This window comes from Tyto alba, unplaced genomic scaffold (genome assembly GCF_018691265.1).
Source record: "Tyto alba isolate M040663 unplaced genomic scaffold, T.alba_DEE_v4.0 Super-Scaffold_14, whole genome shotgun sequence".
Classification (NCBI taxonomy): domain Eukaryota; kingdom Metazoa; phylum Chordata; class Aves; order Strigiformes; family Tytonidae; genus Tyto; species Tyto alba.
In genome coordinates, this window is record NW_024881276.1 from 27,632,734 (window position 1) to 27,652,720 (window position 19,987).

Consider the following 19,987-nt stretch of genomic DNA (forward strand, 5'->3'; position numbering starts at 1 on the left):
TGAATAACACGTAATGAGTCCTGCATTTGCCTACACACCATTGCCTAACAACCAGTATCTAATTCATTACTGTAAAGCATTTGAGGATGTCACAAGTATGAAAGACACTATGCAAAATTAAATTCTATTATTCTCATTTAATAGTGTTTCAAATGTAACACCATTTCCATGTAGTTTGAAAAGCAATTTAAGATATTCCAAGATAGATTACTCTAAGCTAAAATTTCAGGAAAAGTTCTCCTTTGCTTCTTGCTCACTGAATTTGCATTTAGTGATTGAACAGCTATTGCCTTAAAGGATATATCAATTAAATTACTAGGGATTTGCCACTGAATTAATTTCAAAAGTAACAAAACTTCACGAAAAGTATGTGTAATGAATCTAATGTATCTAAGTTGTGATCCATAGCTCATCCAGCACGTCTGACAAAATACTATTAGAAATTTTAGCCAAACTTCTAGATTACTTCAATAGATTCCTAGCATGTCAGTGCATTCTGCACTTGTGAACTGGAAAAAGTACAGAAGTTTCAGTCATGCAGTAAACAAACAAAACAAATATAATGATACCATCAATTTGTGCCAGTTGAAGCTAACACCCACTGAAGAGGATGTTACAGGATGTACCCATGTTACAGGATGTACCCAGAAAAATTACAGGAAGATCATGCACTCTCTTGCCCAAGAATTTTTCCTTACAAGACAAGTGACCTAAGTACTCCATGTGCTGATTCCCACCTGGAATTTGATGCAATCCTCACTCTCTGCTCATGCATGACACTGAAAATGTTAAGTCTGCACTGCCTTGTTGGCACCACTGACATCTTCTTATGTGATCTGTGACAGAACCTATGGCAGACTGGGCAGCATGAGAAGTCAGGCAAGGAGAGCTTTGTACAAAGGTGCCTAATTTTCTTTGGTTGAGAAGTGAAAGAGTGATGTGGAGGCCACACTTTCTGTGTGGGCACTTAGAATGTCACATTAAACCCATGAATGTTGCAACAATATAATAATAATTTGAGATTAAATTCAGTGGAAGACAGGACACCACAGTCTCGAGATATTGTAGGATTGGACAACTGTTCCTTTGCCTTAAGGAAGCATATAGAAAGGAAGTATCTTTAAATCTATCTGACTATTCAGCAAGAAAAGGCACCATAAGTTGATAATAATGTTTAAATTTCACAACAGTGTCAACCAAATTCTTCAAAATAAACTAAGCCCAGGCACGGAGCTAAAAAGAAAAAAAAAAAAAAAAAAAAGGGTCAGGGTATAGGTAAGGGGGAAAAAGGCTCCACTAGAAAAAGAGAGCTTGCAGCTTTCTTACACCCTCAGCTGAATGAAAGACCTCACCAACAGTGCAAAAAGTATTCAGAAGCATTTTAAATAGGCGTTTTTACTAGTTGAAATTAGCATGCTTCCCATACCAATTTGCATTTCACACATCCCTTCTTGCATCACAACAATATCATCTACCACTTGCACTTTACGTGAATACCACTGAAAGTAGGAAGAACAAGATTTCTTGCTTCTTATGCACTCAGGAAGACTGTAGCCATCTCACACAGGTATGCAAGGGTAGCACACATCTGCACACAATCCAGTCTCTTAATAGAGCAGTCTGTCTCTGCTGCTCCTCTAACCTTGTGGAAGATTTGGGCTCTTGGCCTCAGAACAGGTACACTGTCAGCAACAGCCCATGGAGTCAAACCCCTGCAGAAAGCATTCCATGCTGACTACATAGCTACAAAAAAAAAGTTATGAGACTCACTGTGTTAGAAGAGATTAAAAATAAGGCCTGCTTTTCTTTATGGGCTTTCTGATGTGGCAATTCTTGCCACAGTCCGCCCTTAAAGACAAGTTCTGTCCTGAAAAGATACATTGGAATGTTTGGGCTGTTTTTTTTTTTTTAAAGAAAAGAAGGCAAGTCTTACTGTGATGTCAGTCTGTATTCAAAATTGCATCTGATAAAGACAGGACCAAAAGTATGGATTTTTTTTCACCAAGTTATTCTGTTTGAAATTCTTTCAGAAAAGATGGAATTCCTTCTTCATCTACCATCCAAACCCTAATTTAGTAGTGTTCAAAATTTTTTTAAAACATGCCATTTTGATAAAATAGACAAGTGGAAAAATTTGCTTAGTTTCCAGAAGAACTTCATAGTGTGTATGTGCACACATACTAGTGATCATTGGAGAAAGGGAAAAATGCAAAAAATGAGAGAATAATTTCATGCAGATTCTAAACTTCAGTGATAACAGTAAAAAAGATTATTATTTTCAAGAAAATACCTGGAAAATGGGATGTCATTTTTGAACCTGTCCTATTGAAAAACAACATTTATACAAGAGCACCTTTATCTTCTAAAGCAAGAACATTAGAACTTCAGTAATCCTGGTCATTTTTCTTATTAAAAGTAAACCAAACCCTCTCAGTATTTTAAAATGCAGCAATTAGCTGTACCATGTCTGCCATTTCATGTTGTCTCTCTGATAGGGAAATTCACACAGGTGACAGTATCTTAAGCCTGAGAACCTTAGCTTTCTTCTTTAATCTGTTAACTGCTGCAGTGAAGGTATGCAGTCTCTGTATGTGTAAATGTTTCTGTGTTTACCTGTCAGTGGTCTCAGGCCATTACTGGAGGAAGAAGTACATTGTTAGTGCTTGACTTTACCAGCTTCGTCAAAACAAATATTTTATCATTAGCAGAACTGAGAGGCTCAAAAACTCATAACCTTCTCCTTATATATTGTATTTAATCCTTTCACTTTAAAAGGAAATGACATTCTAGTCTCCTAGGTCCTTATGATAGACCTCATAATTCGTAAAAAGTATTTAATAATATGCAAGAGCAAAGTATTAATATTTAAAAATAAAGCTTGTTATTAGTCTAATAAATCCAGTCTTCCATCTTCAGGGCTCAACACTGATCTTACCCAACTGTTCATTCTTGATAAACTTTAAGTTCTCTAGTGGAAGGAGGTGTCTTAAGGTCACATTATAAAGCAACATGGACAAAATTACTGATTTTCATAGTACTGTGCTTTCCTTTGATGATTAATACCATGCAAGAAAATGCCATATAAGACTTTTTTTTCCTTAAACTGGCACTCTTGTGCTATTTCTTTCTTCCTTCTTTTTTACTTTCATAGTAATGCATGAATCTGATGCTGAATGCTACGTTATCAGAGTGGCTTAGGGCATTAAACTCACCACATATTCAGGACATAACCTTAAACCTTTCTCTTAATATGAAATGCTCTAAGGGATATGCATACAGTTGTGAAACATTATCTGCTCATTTCATGCATTCCAATGTTCCCTATTACTCTGAAATGTGAGCTTTTTGTTAGCAGAAGTCAAGCTTTCTGAAGTGCAAGTAGTAGCATGTTTGGTATAAAAAATATTTCTTGTAGAATTTTTTGCACCAACCAGCACTGGGATAAGACAGAGATGGACAGACCTCACTTTCTCAGAAGTCATGAGATGTTCCTACTCTTTTAAATAAAGAAGGAAGGGTAACTCTTGTGACAGCCTGGCACCTCTGCAGCAGGGTCTGCTCATGTCATGGCCAAATAGCACTGGAAGACTACATCTATACTGTCAAATAACACCTGGCAGGGGCCATTCTCACACCATTCTCAACCAGTGGCTTGTCCCAGTGCTGTTTGTTGGTACAGATGCAGCCAAAGAGAGATGCTACCATGCTGAATACTGTCCCCAGCCATTTCAGTAGCTACTGCAGGCCACCCTGCCCAGAAATCCCCCACCTTGTCCCAAAGCTGAGATAGGGGGTAGGGGGCATCTGTTTGGCATTGCTGCCCATTTAAGTCATATTTTGAAGGAAATTCTCTCCTCTGCTAAGGTTTTTGGGGAAAAAAGTTGCTTGGATCAGGAGCTAACATCTGCAAACCCATGGGCCACAAGACCCTCTCTCACAGCCTCAACAGAGGTGGAGGCAGGCTCTCACAACCATTACTAAGTGTTGACACCAAGCCCTTTTCCCTTTGGCTCTTCCAACTGAACTTGTCAGCTGTGGCTAAAACTAGTGAACGTCTGGGCTGTTTGCATTTTGAAGATGGTTGTGAAGAAAGAGACAAGTACCCACTAGCTCTGCTTACCCACAGGGCCAGAACTTAGTCACCAAAGATGCTTGTATAGTTTTAGGGATCATAAGGGTGAGAGCAGCCCCCCTGAATCTTCTCAAAACCAGATAATTAGAGTTTAAAGGTCTTTGAAGGGCTGACTGTCTTAATTCAGCCCAGACTGGCTCTGAAACCAGGAGGCTGGACCCAGCCTCCATTGCTCTGGCTAAGGCATGTTTTGGGGCACTGGTCCCTGTAAGAGGAAATTCCACCAAATCCAAAGGCTCTTGATTGACCCAAGCTTCTGTCAAAGCAAGCTTAGTTATAACATCTACAAGAAGTGTCTGAAATGGGAAAACAAAATTAGATTTAAAAAATTATGCAAAAAAACAAGTGACAAATACAAGCAGGTTTGATTGGGAATCCCTCATGTTTCAAAGAAATAAATGAAGCAGTACTTCAGTCAGTTTATTTCAGTGTCAGACCAGTACCATACCACTCACTCCAGCTTCCATATGAAATTTATTTATTTATAGATAAATGCTTGCTTTCCTTCAGCATATCTGTTTTGTGGGACGGTCATTTTCATATCTTTTGTCAAGAAGTCCTAATGCACTTGCAAATTTTAGTGCATAGCACAAAACACAGAAGAGGTTTTCCTCTTCCATTATCACTTTGATTGAAAAGCTTCAATTACTCACATACACACATACAGAGAAATAAATATGTTTCACACTTCATAGTTGATACAATCCAGAGACTACAAGAAAAAAGCCCCCAGAGGTGCAGGTTATTTAGAAGTAAATTTAAATCCCTAATAAAGTAGAAATATATAAAAGATTAATGTCCTTCCCTGACATTGCCACTTGCACTCAAGTGTATTTATATTTTTATATATATTATATATACATATGTTTGTTTTTTATTTTGTCTGTTCCCCCAGGAGAAGCCCAAAAGAGAAACAGAGATGGCCAAATTGACAGAGTCGATGAGTGAGTACAAATAGGAAGTTCAACCACTTTCTTTTTCCATCTGTCCCCCTCCCTTACATAATACCACAAAACCAGAAAATAGTGCTTGCATTCAGGGATCTCATTCATCCCTGTCTTCACTCCTAACTTCATCATAAATCATTCCACTCTTTAAAAAAAAAAAAAAAAAAAAAGAATCCCCAAACCAAGGACTGCTATTTATCTCATGCAGTTTAAATCATCTGGGTTTGGACCTAAATCCAGCAAAGCAGCTACTATGTGTTTGTTTTCATGAGCCTGACCTTTACTTAAATAGTATGTAACTACTGGTGGATTTAATGAGTGCCTAATTGATTCAGGTTAGCGCATACATTCCTTCACAATCTTACAAAAGGTCACACTAAATCCTGTGCAATTATTCAGAGTTGTTGCCTGTGCCACATTCATCCAACAGGAATTATGCTCAGAGAGATATGTGGAAAGCTTTCCATTGATTTCATTGGTTTCTAAGAGGTGTGTGTTGTCTTAGATATGTAAGCAACAAGAGATAGTTTGTACTTCTGCCATAATATGGACTCTAGATAATGGAGTAGTGCCTATAAACACTTCTAGCTGAGAGACTCAGACTGGATAATCTATTTCTGGACAAAATTTGTAGACAAATTAGGATTAAATACTGGCAAACCAGTGTCTCTCCCAAAATTTATCTAGCTTGACAGCCTATGCAAGCTTAAATAAACTGACTTTAAAAGGGATAAATCTTTTACTCTGCTTAACCAGAGAATATAGGAGAGAAACAGATATGCATAAAACTCACATTAGAAAGTTGTTTCCAGTTATTTTTTTCTGTTTGTGTACAGAAGGACTGTTCCTACAGCAGCACTTCCCTGCCTTTTTGTTCTCCCCGTTCACTTCGCTTCCTTTTGAGATCGTTCTCTGTATCTCCTTACATATGACTTGAAGGATGGGTGGGAGATGGATGAAGAAATGGAGCAATCTGCTATCAAAGGTGGAAGCAGATAAGTAGTATCTGCCCTATGCCTTAGGTACTTGCTGGGATTTGCACAGCCTTTCTGAAACAAGGTGAAGGAATCTTACTAAAAAGTGTTAGGGGAAAGCAAGAAGACTCTCTGAATGGTCTGAAGAGTCAGAGGAGTGGCCTCTGCAAAACTTTATAGCTGATTAGGAACACAAGCTCAAAAATGCACTGTGCGGTTTCTTTAGGATTCATGTTTGTCTTGCAAGTTACTTTTATTTGGCTTCTTTAAAATAGCATGCTTCTTAAAAGGATTTACTGCTGCTTTGTGTGAGGATCTGTTCATACTTCATGTAGCCTTTTATGAAATTTTCAGATTTCATGACATTTTAAAATATTTTTAATAAATCATAAACTGCATTGCAAGCTGGAAAGAAAATTCTTAGTGAGCATACCGCAGTGTTAATTTCAAGCTAGTACAGATTAAAAGGAAATAAATGTAATGGGGAGGCAACAGACTGGCATAGGGTGAGCCTCTGGTTTGGACTGCAGGGCCTTTTTCTTGGAACTGAGAAAATAAAAAACAGCCTTTAAGACCTTAAAGGATTTCAAAGGCCTTAAGAAATGTCTTGATCATGGTACCAATATAACAAAATTATTATTTGCCTTTCAGTTTCACCAAAGAGCTGTGCTTCTTGTCTCTTTCCTCTGTTCACATCTTTGCACAGTTCCAGAAATAATCAATCACCTTCCCTCCACTGCTCTATCTTTTTCTCTCTATCAGAACGCTCTGATGAAGTTACCAGGCACTGCTCTCTGCCCCTTCTTCTCCATAAAGATTCTCTGAATGTCTCTGCAGTAAGAAAATCCCGGTACCTGAGATTCATGTCATGCTGCATGCTATGAGAAAGACAGAGAACACTGATCCAGTAGTTGCTCCAGTTCTGTTATCTTCACCAACAGGGATAACAGTCTATATTCTTGTCACATTTTGTATTTCCATTCTTAGAGGATCTGTCACATTGTAGGGAAGATTAGTAAGGAAAAAAATGTTTTAATAATTTCTATCCTATTTCTATAGGATCTTTATGATGATGGAAGGATATGAAGTATCATTACAGAGCCCTGTACTTGTGTGTGTTGAGAGAACTGTCCACCTTGAAAGTTAAAAAAAAAAAAAAAGAGTGAAAATCATTTTAATACAACCATTTAAGTGCAAACAAGAAAGAAATGTTGTGCTAAATTTTTGGGGATAGTCCCTTAGAGCTGATACAGAAGCAGAAATGCATACCAAATAAGACCACTCTTTGCCCAGAGTTCTTATTTTACAACACTTGCACAGAATTAGCAGAAAGCCACCATAATTACATTGAGCCCCAGGGAGCTGTCCAAGAATTTATTTATAATGCCTTAAAATCCATATGCATTTTGAAATTTCTTTATAGCCTGAGTTAGGCAATTTACCTCATATGATCTCAGAATACTTAAAGGCTAAGCATATAAATGAAACCAGGAACCAAATTATTCTGTTTTCTTCTCTCCCTGTCGTTCTCGTGTTCCCATGCACTGGTGGTCATTTTTAACCCAAAAGATGTCATCATCTTGCCTGTGAATGGCTAAAGCACAGCAAGCAACATAGGAAAGCAAATACTAAGCAGTACAGGAAGGTATCAGATGTTCAGCCTGATGTATTCAGCCAATATTAAAAATTAAATATTCAAAGAAACAGAACTATTCAGTCCTCAGGAATAACAGTCATCTTGAATACATTGTGGCATAAGAGTTATCACAAGACACTGAGTAGCCAAATATGGTGATGTCTTGATAGAACCTTTAAAAAGTCCTTTTAGGGTCCAATGTTATGCAATTTAAAATAATTTCCTCTCTAGTTCCATCAGTTTTTCCTCCTGCTATCCAGCTAGACAAGGTGTGCAGCATGTTCCTGAGTTGCCTTGGGTGAAAGCAAGCTGTCTACATCACAACTCCTAATTGGTATCTGTGGGATGTCTACCTTATGTCAGGGGTTAGCTGGTTGCTTCTTTTGCGACATGATGGCTCGCCGTCTTGGATAGCACCTGCAAAGGTCTCCTCAGGGTACTGATATTGCTAAAAGCTCTGTCAGAGATGTACTCTGTGTTGAAGACCAATTGAGAATATGAATGTGTCCCTTCTCTTTCATCCAGTCTGAGCTCTGAGGTCTACAGGTCACTGGTGTACAGACAAATTTGTAAAAACCCTTCTCCCTAAGGTAACAAAGAAGTCCAAGGTCTCAGCTGCGAATTATGTAGAAGCATGGATCTAGTGTACCATATGATGGCTGCAGCATAATCAATGTGTGGCATGAGCAGTGTGAAATTGCTACAGGCTAGAATTGAAAATGGGCATGGTTGGCTGCCTTGAAGCATTTAAACAGAGAAGTGACATCCAATTAACATGCCCTCCAGCAGTAGGGGCACATCAGTAAACAGTCATGTTTGTTCTGCTGCCCAGTTAAGCCACATGATACACCTGCATGAGGACAGCCAGAGGCAGAAGAGTTGGTTTAAAATAAGGATGTTCCTTCACCTGTTAAAAAAAATATATATATACTCCAAATATCTGTAAATTTACATCCAAATACAGTGAAATAATAAATACTGAGTCCTTAGATGACTCCAGATAAAACCTTCTGAATTACGGATGGCAGGAAATTTTCGGGGGGGGATGTGGGGGGGTTGTAGAAGCTAACCTGAAAGAAATTCCAGCAGACAAACCCTAGGAAAGATCTGGTTTGTGATGGAGTGCTTTTCCCAAAAGCTTTCTTTTTCTTGTCTCCAGTGTCTGAATCTGAAGCGTCCCCATTTGTCTCTCATACTTGTAGAAAGGGTGTATAAAGAGAAAAATGTGCCTGATTTGAGTTACTTAAAAGTCACAGCATTTTCAGATTTACATGTGCCAGGGTAGTCTGGAATTTTTTGAGCAGTTTTAATTATTTTGAATTACTGTTTTATGACATGTAAGAAAAACATATGGTATGTTACAGTAAATACATACCCAATATACTCTCTCTTACTGTAGAACATCGTGACCTTTCTAGTTCATTTTTTTTTCCCAGTACTACATCTTTTATCTTTTTCTTTTGTTCAGAAACCTAACCCTTTTATTATCACATCACGAGTTGGCGGTACGTGCATAAATGCTATCTTGTGTGAACACACCACTAGTTGTGCATACACAGAATTAGGACTTTGGAGAACTGATCCTAAACCCTGAGTTTCCATATCATTGCTCTAGAACACTGATTCTTCAGTCTCAGAAAGCATTTCTAAGTACAAGTACCCAGTTCAACATTTTCCACTAATATCAAATACCATCAATTTGTTAGAAAGAGCAGATTCTTGCAATGCAAAATTCAAGTGCAAAAACTCTAATACATTCAGAAAATTCATTCAAGAAAGTCATTTGCCCATGCTTGAGGAAGTTAGAGTAATTTATTTTCAAGCTACCTACTCATCCTTTTATGGTTAGCCTTCTTATGAGGGTGTGCCAAGAGTAGAATAGGAAAGCTTGATTTCCCAGAATATTTCAGTAAGAAAAGATTTCTATTGTGATAGTTATTTCTGGAGGAGTAGTTATATAGCAAACGTTAAGCCATAGAGATAAGTGTTTTATTAAGTGGAACTTCTAATTACTGCTAATTTGATTCTGTATATATAGGTTGATAACATTTATTTCAAACCTAACTCCTTAAATATGTGGCCAAATTTAAAGCACAAGTAACCAGAATGTGTATTGGGTTATTATTAATATTATTGTTATTGTTGTTATTTTAGCAGAAAATAGTTGATGTATATAAAAAAAAAAAAAAAAAAAAGAACAGAAAGAACAATGTAGTTATTGTTACATGAAAATACAGTCTCTTCTTCATGATAAAGGTCAAGTTCTGAGAGGAGAATGAGATTCTAAAACACTAGTTCATTATGCAAGAAAGCAAAAAGTTCTATTGTTTCACTGTTGTATCAGCAGAGGCTTAGACGAACTGTCAACTTATATATGCAATAAGAAACAAAAGAAACTTGTCTTAATCAGGAAGCTGATTGATAGTACTTCCAGTCCTCAGGATACAACAGTATGAAGAGTATTTGCTTCTGCATTCTCTGAGCTTTTAAGGGTCTTCTCTTTAATTTCCCTCTGCATGTGTGAGGGACAGAAATTTTTCCCCAGATGAAAACCAAGACTCTCATATAGTCATATGATTCTAGAAGCTTAGATTTTTCAAAAACTTATTAAATTTTGATAGCACTGCTAACATTAATTTGCTAAACTAAAATCTTTGTGAAAATTAAACTCAGAATATAGGAGATGAGATAACCAAGAGTTGAATTATGAATGAAGTAAAAATTTCTGGTTTTCTAGTTAGGAACAGTGATTACATATAGACTGGATTGTACCACTTATTGAAACACAGTATTTCCGGCTACTTATACCTTTAACATTTATTCTATTGGGGCTGTCATTTTCCATGGTAGGTGTGTGTTTCAATACTTCCCTTGTATTAGCTCAGGATCACTCATTTCTAAAACAGAGGCTACAGTCACTCTGACACTATTTAAGAATTCTCAATGCCTTTCCTTTGCACTGCTATGGTCTATGGCACAGTAAAGCTGTTTTTTTTTCAGTCACATGTTTCCCAGGATAAGCACCCATCCCATACACTAAATCTAAGTGGTCCAGACACAAAGCTATTAGATAAAACACCTTCACAGCTTCCCACAGCACTGCTTTCTACAGAGCACAATCCACAGTCATATTGTAATAACATCTCCTGATCAGCAGTAGGGCAAAACTGTGAATCCATATGAGATTTGGAATGAGATACATCCAGGTATAAGACAATCTTTAGAGGGGAAATACATGGTTTCTGGGCATGATTAGAATTACTTTAAGCATGTGCAGAAATTAAATATTGAAAGCAGAAGTCACTTCAGATTTTAAGTACCAGTTTTTGAGGACCGCTGTATGGGACTAAGTTGCCAAAAATGTTAGTTAAGTGGCTAAAGCTCTTTTTGAGACATTTTCTCATCATACCCTGAATAATATGTAGGTATGTTCACATGTGGGCCAGTTGCCATTGCACACAAAACTGTCTATTTCCAGCTATCTGGGTCTTGGCTTCACAATTTTAATGCTTTTCTAATGCAGAGTTTCTTCTCTATTTATTTAACATGCATTTAAATCTTCCAAAGGTGCTAACCAACAATGGACTTCAGTTGGAGAAGTGAGAAGTACATAGTGCTGAAAGAAAAGTGTGCATTATATATGTAAAGAGCAGGAAATTAATATTCACTCAGAATAAAGAAATCATTAAAAACATCTAATCAGTTATCTTCGTAGAGAGCAGATGAATTGAATTAAATGGTGAAAAACAGGATCAATGTTTCTGAAAGCTGTAGAAACTGTCTGACCTGGATCAAGCTTATTGAGCTATCAAGCAGATAAGAGACCATAATGGATTTTTGTTCTAGGAAATAAGCATAGCATGATGAATAGCAAAGAATTCTGGTCAACAGTTAATGGAAAAACAATCCAGGAAAAAAAGGCATCTGAGATGTACAAGAACAGCTGTTAAACAGGTAGTACCATAAATGTATTGGATTTTGAAACCCTTAGACTTTGAAAATTAGTTGCAATGGTGTCCAGAATCAATGAATGGAAAATATCATAGAACATGGTACGATAAACTCTTTGATGTGAAAGATAAATGCCCCACTTCACTAGGAAAAGGGCCCAGTTGCATTATTCAATATAAACAATGAAAGGTCTTATCATGGTATTTTTGACAGATGTCTTTTAAAAGCCTTATAATCGGGTATTAAATTAATCCCTAAAGCTAGACTTTATTCTCCCTGTATTTTTCACCTGCCTCCATTGCTCTTCAAGCATTTGACAGGGGATAACAAGGACCATATTAACCATATTATGGGCAAAATAATGCCTACAAGTCAAACTCTCTCTTGTGCACAGAACACATTAATTCAAAATGTATTATTTCTGAACCACTGCCAGCACTCATAGCTCAGGCTCTTCTAACTTTATTTACCACTATTCCTTTTACCATAAAATATCTTGAAATACATGGAGGAGAAAACCAAAAAGACTCCAGTGAGAGTCATTGCCAACAGTAAGAGAGCTGTTAAAATGTAAACCAACAAGAAGGAAGAGACCTGTAAGATCTGTCCTCGTTTGAGTCACTGCAGCATTGTTTTCAGATGCAGGGATAGCAGTGATTGTGCAATGGGGCTGTTCTGCACCCCAACATCAGTCTATCCCAGACTTCAGCATCGCCCCCTTTGCTGTTGCAGCCCAGGCATGTTGCACAGGCATACAACCCTGCAGGAGAGGGAGAACACAGTTGTGTGCACCCGTTGATCCTCACTGTTAGCACCGTGCACTGCATGAAAGTCTGCCATATCACAAGAGACTGTTCCTTCTTCCTGTCATCATCCTTCCTGTAAATAATTCCCCTATCTCCCCACTTCAAATATTTGCCAGCTTGCAGAATCCCTCTCTAATCACCTCATAATTAAACTGCAGAGTTAGATTTTATAGTCCACTTCAGCATTCAACACCTGCAGTCCTGGTTGTTCTTTGCTGAACTCCCTCCACTTGGTCATCATCATACTTCATAAGCACATTTCTTAATCCACATACCTCTAAGCAAATTAATGGAAAACAGAAAGCTTTGCACAAAGGAAAAAGAATACAGATAGCAGCAAAAGCAGACATGCAGCTCTTACCTAATTGGCAATTAAAAATGAACGCTTCAGAAATGTGGTGTTTCATTCACTCTCAATACAGGAGTAGCAGCAGCAAAGTTATGTTAAGAAGCCTAGCTCTTGCCTCTTGCATTAGCATATGCCATTTCATCTGGAAGTCTTCCCCTGGATATTGGAGTTGCAGCCCAAATTTGACTATCTGTTCTTAGTTTGGCTTAATGACTTACAACTTAACACCAAAAAAATAAATAAAAAAAAAAAAGCAAGTTGCTACAGCTGACAGTTGTTGAGCTAAGTGAAATCATCAGAATCAATATTCATCCGAAATAAAATCCTGTGTTTTCTCACAACAAACACAGGTAATTTCAGCCCAGCTATTGGAATCTACCTCAGTTAGATGCATTTCTCTTTACTCTTTCTGACAACACCTACTTGTGTAGAGGGGAGATAGCAAAAGACAGATATCAGAAAACCTTAATGTCACCACATCTAAGGAAATACTTTTCATAGAGCATACAGCCTATGAAACACTTTGCTATAGGATAGATAAAGAGTTTAAAAGAATCCTGGCAGAGATGGGCTGTTATGCTACAAACACATGGTTTAGTACTTCAGACATTAAAATACAAGGAGTTAGAAGGAGATGATCTACTAGGAGGAAGGCTAGAAGAAAGTGATCCACTAACCAGTAAAGACTAGGCAAAAACCTCTTCTGTGGGTGGTTTCACAGAAGAAATTCACATCAGTCTGCGTGAGAGATGTGAATCTCCCTCGTCATCACCTATGAATACCACCTATTACCATCACCACCACCAGCCCCACATTAGGAGTGTCACTCAGCAGTTATAACCTTCAGTCTTCCTATAGTTTTAAGGCTGGGAACCCTTTTAATCAAATGTCAGTGTGGTCCACCTGTGTCCACCTGAGCAGTAGTAAGAGCTCTAATCATGGCTACTAAACTATGCCAATTTGGTCCTGAGACCTCAGAGATCCTATGGAATTCCCAAAGGCAAGTTAGCATCTTACAAAGAGGCAGAAAACCCATGATGCTTCTTGAAGCTGAGAAGAGTCACCAGCCACTGTTACAAGGACTTTCACCGAGGTGTGCCCTTCCCCAGCTGGGTTCTTCCTCACCCAGCTAGTGTGGGGACTGAGAGCAGCGTGGCCAAAGAGACTGGAGACAAAATATATTGGCTTGTATAAACACACAATTTCTGTCTAATATGCATCAATTCAGACAAGTTTTAGTGGTATGTAAGTGATTGGGCTCAGTCCTTGGGTGAAATTTAATTGGTCATTTTATCTAGGAGGTCAGATTGGATGCTTCTGTCTGACTCCAAATCTGTACCCGTATGTCTTCATGCAGCTCACGCTTTATGCATGGAACAATATCAGACTCTGTTCTACTACAGCTGACTGTGAGTGACTGATATAGAGATGATTATGCTTCCAAATCATGACACTTTAAATTACCATTTTCGTTCATTCACAAGAACTAAATTCATGGAATGATTGTCATCGTCTGACATATTTATCATTGTCAATCTGAGCCTGCTATCTCTACATCGTAGATTTCCTCTGTTGCTCCAAGGAACTTACACAATGGAGCCACGTCACATGTCATGAAGCGTTTGCTAACCTAGCTGCAAATCAAAAGGACAACAAATAGCACGATTATTTCTCCTTAAAAGTGACACATTTTTGTTGAGGTTAGAAAACCTATACTTTCACTTGACAGCTTTGGGAGGCAGTTTAAATATCTCCTTCTGCTCTGTTTTCTAGTATTGTTTGAAAAGTTATTTTAATGATAGGCAAAGAATAATTTCCTTTGAAAACTACCGAAACATAAGATGGTTTATTGGAGTACATTTTCTTATCTTTTTTTTTTTTTTTACCTTTTTTTAATAAGGCAGAAAAGAACTATCTACAGACCTCCTGCTAAGTCAGTTTGTTTCCTATGGCATATTGCTCTTGCATGTGGTTGAGTGTCTTTTTGGTGATAGCATTATTATTTAGGGGAGTATTACTATTTAAGGCACAAGTAATTCATGCTGTTGTACTAATTTGTGGGTGAATGCTGCATATTTTTAGTATCCATTCAATCATAAGTGCTGGGCTGCAATGTTTAAAAATGAATTCATGAAAAGCATGATACAAAACCCATTAAAGTGAACAGAAAAAATTCTACTGTTTTTCTACCTCCCTAATTTTATAAGGTGCCCATGATGTTAGCATGAAAAGGAATGAGGGAGATTCATGAAGTCATTTAAATAATGTCTTTATGTCAATAACTTTGAACTGGTAGACCCCTGCATTAAGGTATGATCTCACTGACTGATACTCAGGTAGAACAATCCACACAGTGGAAAGACTGCCAGTGTCAAGATCTTAAATACCATTGTGTTACCATGTCTTGAGCATGTGATCGGTTTTTAAAACCCAGTGTTGTCTCGGTTCACTTTGTGCCCCTACTGCAAGAGATTCTGTTCTGGATTTCACCACAGTTGACTGATGTTTACAGAACTCCCAAAGACTGCTGCTGTTTTGAAGGTGTAAGGGTAACATTTGAAATTACCACATTTCAAAGAAGCTTGCAATGGTCTAGTTTTAAAGTACATTTTTTTCAAATTGGTAGAGTTTGTCCTTTCTTCTCTTTTGGGGTAGATCTGAAACAACCATGCAGAAATCTGTTGGCAAATAGGTGGACTAGTAGCAAAGCTTGAGTCAGGCTGTTGGCAAAACTCTGTTGTTCACTGTTCAGAAACATCTGTAGAACTTTGTGCAAATGCCTGTGAATAGTGAGGGATCCATAACTGATAACCCCTCCCTATGAGATGCAGAGCCAAAAGGAGAAGGAGGCAGTGGTCTCTGTGGCTGCTTTCACAGCTTGAATGGATAAGTCCAAATGGTAAACTGCATGGCTATGAGAAGCCTGACTTGAAGCCCTGGAGAAACATTGTTGATGGGAGGGATTAACAGTGAGATTTAGGCTTCATTCTGTGAAATTGATTTAGTAAGAGTGGTGTGTCAAACCATTTTCATGTGGGCCATTCGCAGTAGGTGTCAGTTCCCTCCCCAAACACCTCACTGTTTAGGAGTAGACAGTTGATTCCCTCTGCCTCACTAGCAAAGTCCAGTTCTCCATTAAATATTTCACTCCTGCATGCTCCTACTTGGACACCCGAACTGCAGTCAAACCCTTCTCCCTCCCTCCCACCTCCACTTCCAAATCCTTGACAAAAGATTTTGCAGATCTACATCTTCCCACTCAACAACAGAAGGCCTGGAAATGCTTCTTAAATGCTATTGAAATTGGTCAGTGGATTAAATTTTTTTTAAGTTGTCACATTGGATGAGCAATAAACAGACATCATAATAGTGTATGTCTTAGAAAACTAGGATAAAAACACAAGCCCATTATTAAACTAGATAAAGGCCTTTCCAGTAACCCTTGCAAGTGTTGTTGGCTTAAACACAGTTATCCTTTTTCCACGGCATTAAACAGACATAGCAAAAGAATTTAATAATTTAAGAATAAGAGGAGGCCAAAAAGCAACCAAATTATACAAAATTTCTAATGCACAAGGAAATGAATGCTGAGAATGTGTATTTTTAACTTCAGCAGTGCTGTTAGATGATGGTTTTTAATTTTAAGAAACTCTTTTCAAACTTGCTTTGGAACAGAAGAGAGGTATACCACTGTGGCAAAAGCAATTTAAAAAAAAAAAAAAAGAAAATACATTGAGAAGGGGGCTGGGGGAATCTCATCTTTATCAAGAGATTATAATTTCAAATTAAGTCCGCATTGTGTGTTACTATAGAAACTCCCATTTTGTGGCATGTTTGTGGGGAAAAAGTCAAAAGTTGCATTTTAATGAAGGCAGATCACACATTAGCTTCCTCAGTAAAGCAAAATAAAATAGAAGTTTCTATCAGAAATTGAACAATTACCCCAAATAAGGTGAGCTAATTAAGGTCATGGGGAAGGGATATTAAATCCTGAAGTGACAATATGTCATGTTCATTTTTCAACACTAGTCTCCGCCTTAGAGATTATGTTATGTATTAGATACTGCAAGAGTCTGATAGATTGAGAGGCTTGTTGCCATGGCAATATTTGCTGCTTTGCTGGTATTCCCTACAGAAAGTAAAGGGTTGGTGGTTTTTTTTTTTTCTACTCAGTTAGACAAATTGGCTATATATAGCAAGAGATGTTGGAGAACTGAAACAGCAGAATCTGGTGGGGGGAGGCTTGGGGGAAGGACTGACATTTATAAGTCTTAAGGAGTCACAATAGAGCGCATACCAGTGAAGAGTGAGGGGAGCTGCTGAAAGAGGGAAAGAGAGAGAGAGAGAAAGGGAGAGGAATGGAAAGAGGGAAAGGAAAGGAGGGAGGGAGGGAGGGAGGGAGGAAGGGAGGGAGGGAGGGAGGAAGGAAGGAAGGGAGGGAGGGAGGGAGGAAGGAAGGAAATATATCATACATTCATAGTATATCCTCGTTTTGGGGCAGGGAGTTCAGCAAAGAGCAGGTAGTGTTGCCTGAGAGAAAGCTACAACTGCTGTTGGATTATTATGCTAGAAGTGGTTTATAGCCTCAGGGAGAGCTAAGAGGTAAAAACCCCTAAAATTAAAAAAAAAAAAACAAAAACAAAAAAACAAACGCTAAAAAACAATGGAATTGCTTACCACTGAAATTGTCAGTATAAATCACAATTTGAGCTCCAAATATAAGCCGCCTTCTTCTGTTCTTTTTCTTTTCTTTCTTTTTTTTAAAAATCTTTGCTCACAACATTTTTAAAGCAAGGTGTTGATACCATCTCCATCCTCCTCTTGGCACAATGAAAGCAAATGTGCTTCAGTCAGATGTTAGGGAGTACTGTCTCTTATGTATAGTTCAGTCTGTTGCTCGGAGGTGTGGGAAGAGTGTGACAATGTGCTTTCATTTTAATATTAGCCCATCTCAGCCAAGCATTTCTGGATTACTGCAGAGGGAAAAAAAGACTGTTTTGTTTCTTCCTCTTTTCCACTCTTATCCCTTTATACATGGAAATACACTAAACAATCTATAGTATTTGCCCTGAGGCTTCGAAAGACACTCTTCCAATTAGACTGACCAGGCAACTCTAAGTCCTTAGTGCCAATTCACTTGCCATACCCCTATCCACTCTTTCTTCCTCCTTTTCTTGCCAATCATCCATTACAGTTTTTAGAGTATCAGACACATACACTGAGTTGTACAAAAGACAATCTGTGGCAAATCATAAATACAACTCTTGCACCAGAGAGTTCACATTTACAAGAAAGAAGAGTGCAACAAGGAATATGTACTTCACTGATCATGACTGACTGGCAATTTCATGACTATGGGACATCGTAAGGAAATGTACTTTTAAAGGATGCAGGGTGAATAAACAGAGAAGAGAAAAGCAGATCTGTAACTAGGATCTGATTTCTTGTGCTTTCTGAAAGGCAGAAGAAGCTTCAAGTTAATAATAGAAAGAAAAAGTGCTAGCAGAGAGTTGGGAAAACTGAGAACACAATTGCAATGGTGAAGAGGGGAGAGGTGTGTGAGAATATATGTGTGCAGAGGGGAGGAAGGGGAAATCTTAGCAGCAGCTTTACAGACTGTGTTTCAGTCTATGTATATTACACAGTGTAGATTACAGCAGTTTTAGTGTTGTGATTAGATAGAAAAGGCATACAAGATCTTTATAAAACCACTTAACTAAGCAATGAAGAAGTGAGGAAAAACCAGGGGAATTAAAGATGATACTGAAATGATGAAATGCTATGGAGACAGAAATAACAGAGCCCTCTGTTCACACCAATAACTAGAACTGGGAATGCAGACAAGAGAGGGTTTTTGGAAGGGAGGAGGAGAGTAAGAACTCCTTTCTTAGACATATTAACATTCAGCTGTCAGATAGACCTTAAGAAAATGAAACTAGAAATCAGAGACTTAATTACAGTTCAAAAGAAACACAGAAAAGTTGTGAGGAGGGAAGAGATAGGTGAGATTCTTAATATCCTGTTTACACCTGTATAACCTTGTAAAATCAACACCTCTTCGAAAGTACAGGTACTAGAAGACAAGTCCTCACATAACTCACAGTTCAAAACCATCATGCAGACATGTGGGGTACAATGAACATGGATCAGAAATAGACTATTGGGACAGAGGGATCAGGCTAATGGGAGTAGAGCTAAGCGATGATGGCAGGGACAGAGATAAGCTTTCACTCCTATCACCAGCAGATGTATATAAACCACACAGTTGTTGAATCAGAGATTGCTGGGGAAGGAGAAGTTACCTTTGGGTTTTTTGTTTGGTTTTGATTTGGTTGAGATGTCTTGTTCTGTTTTGTTTTATTTTGTCTTTCTGAGGGCAAGGCTGTTTCTTTACTAATCATTCACACAAGATACATGAAAAAATGCAGTATGTCTATGGAAGAAGGCACAGTGGAATCATCAGGAATGAAAGAGAATTTGTAAGAAAATGAAGAAAATTAAAGCAGCTCAAAAATGTCTGAGATCCAAGGAGAAAGAACAAGGGACCCGAGAATCCAAAAGAGAAGAGTACAGATCTACAAAAGCATGGAAGGGATTGATGAACTCTTTTACTAGAACAAACAAATGAAAGAGATTATTAGCAAACTGAGCAGGAGCTCTTTCATAGGAGTAGCTCAAGTGAATGCTTTATAGGTGTGACAGAAGAAGACGGAGAATTAGGGTTGTCTGAGGAGGACTGTGTCCCTTCAGAAATCCTTAGCCACAGTGTGTCTCTCTCCATGATCAACACTTAGCATTTCAGAAGTATTTACTACCTAATCATCAGTATGTTGATGAGACTTACCACTGGGGACAAAACCATGTGTCCCACAAAACCATGCCATCCCATTCCTAACATCTGGCTGTGAAGCCAATGGGACATTGTGCTTAAATAAATGTCAGCTGTGCATCTGTATATATAAGAAGTTTGATTTGCTTAGGCATAAACAGTGAGAATCTTAAGTTTCCACACAGGGCTATAGGTTATCCTGCCAAGATTTTCAATAGAAAATGTAAAAAAAAAAAAAAATAATGACCAGAACAAAGATCTGGATGGGATATGTAGCATCAGGCATTCCCAAGGTAGCAACAGAACAACAGATGTGGCGTTTCAGCTTTTGTGTCCCACCAGCAGTGGGGAGGCTATTAGAGA

The 19,987-nt window shown here is 38.1% G+C and overlaps 1 protein-coding gene across 1 annotated transcript in view; it reads left to right on the forward strand.

Annotated features, from left to right (window-relative positions):
- Positions 1 to 19,987, forward strand: part of KCNJ6 (potassium inwardly rectifying channel subfamily J member 6) — a 167,412-nt gene that overhangs the window by 45,622 nt on the left and 101,803 nt on the right. Inside the window, exon 2 of the mRNA XM_033011232.2 lies at positions 5,028 to 5,076. Coding sequence (XP_032867123.1) covers positions 5,052 to 5,076 — 25 coding nt within the window. The 5' untranslated portion in view covers positions 5,028 to 5,051. The remainder of the gene's footprint in view (positions 1 to 5,027; positions 5,077 to 19,987) is intronic.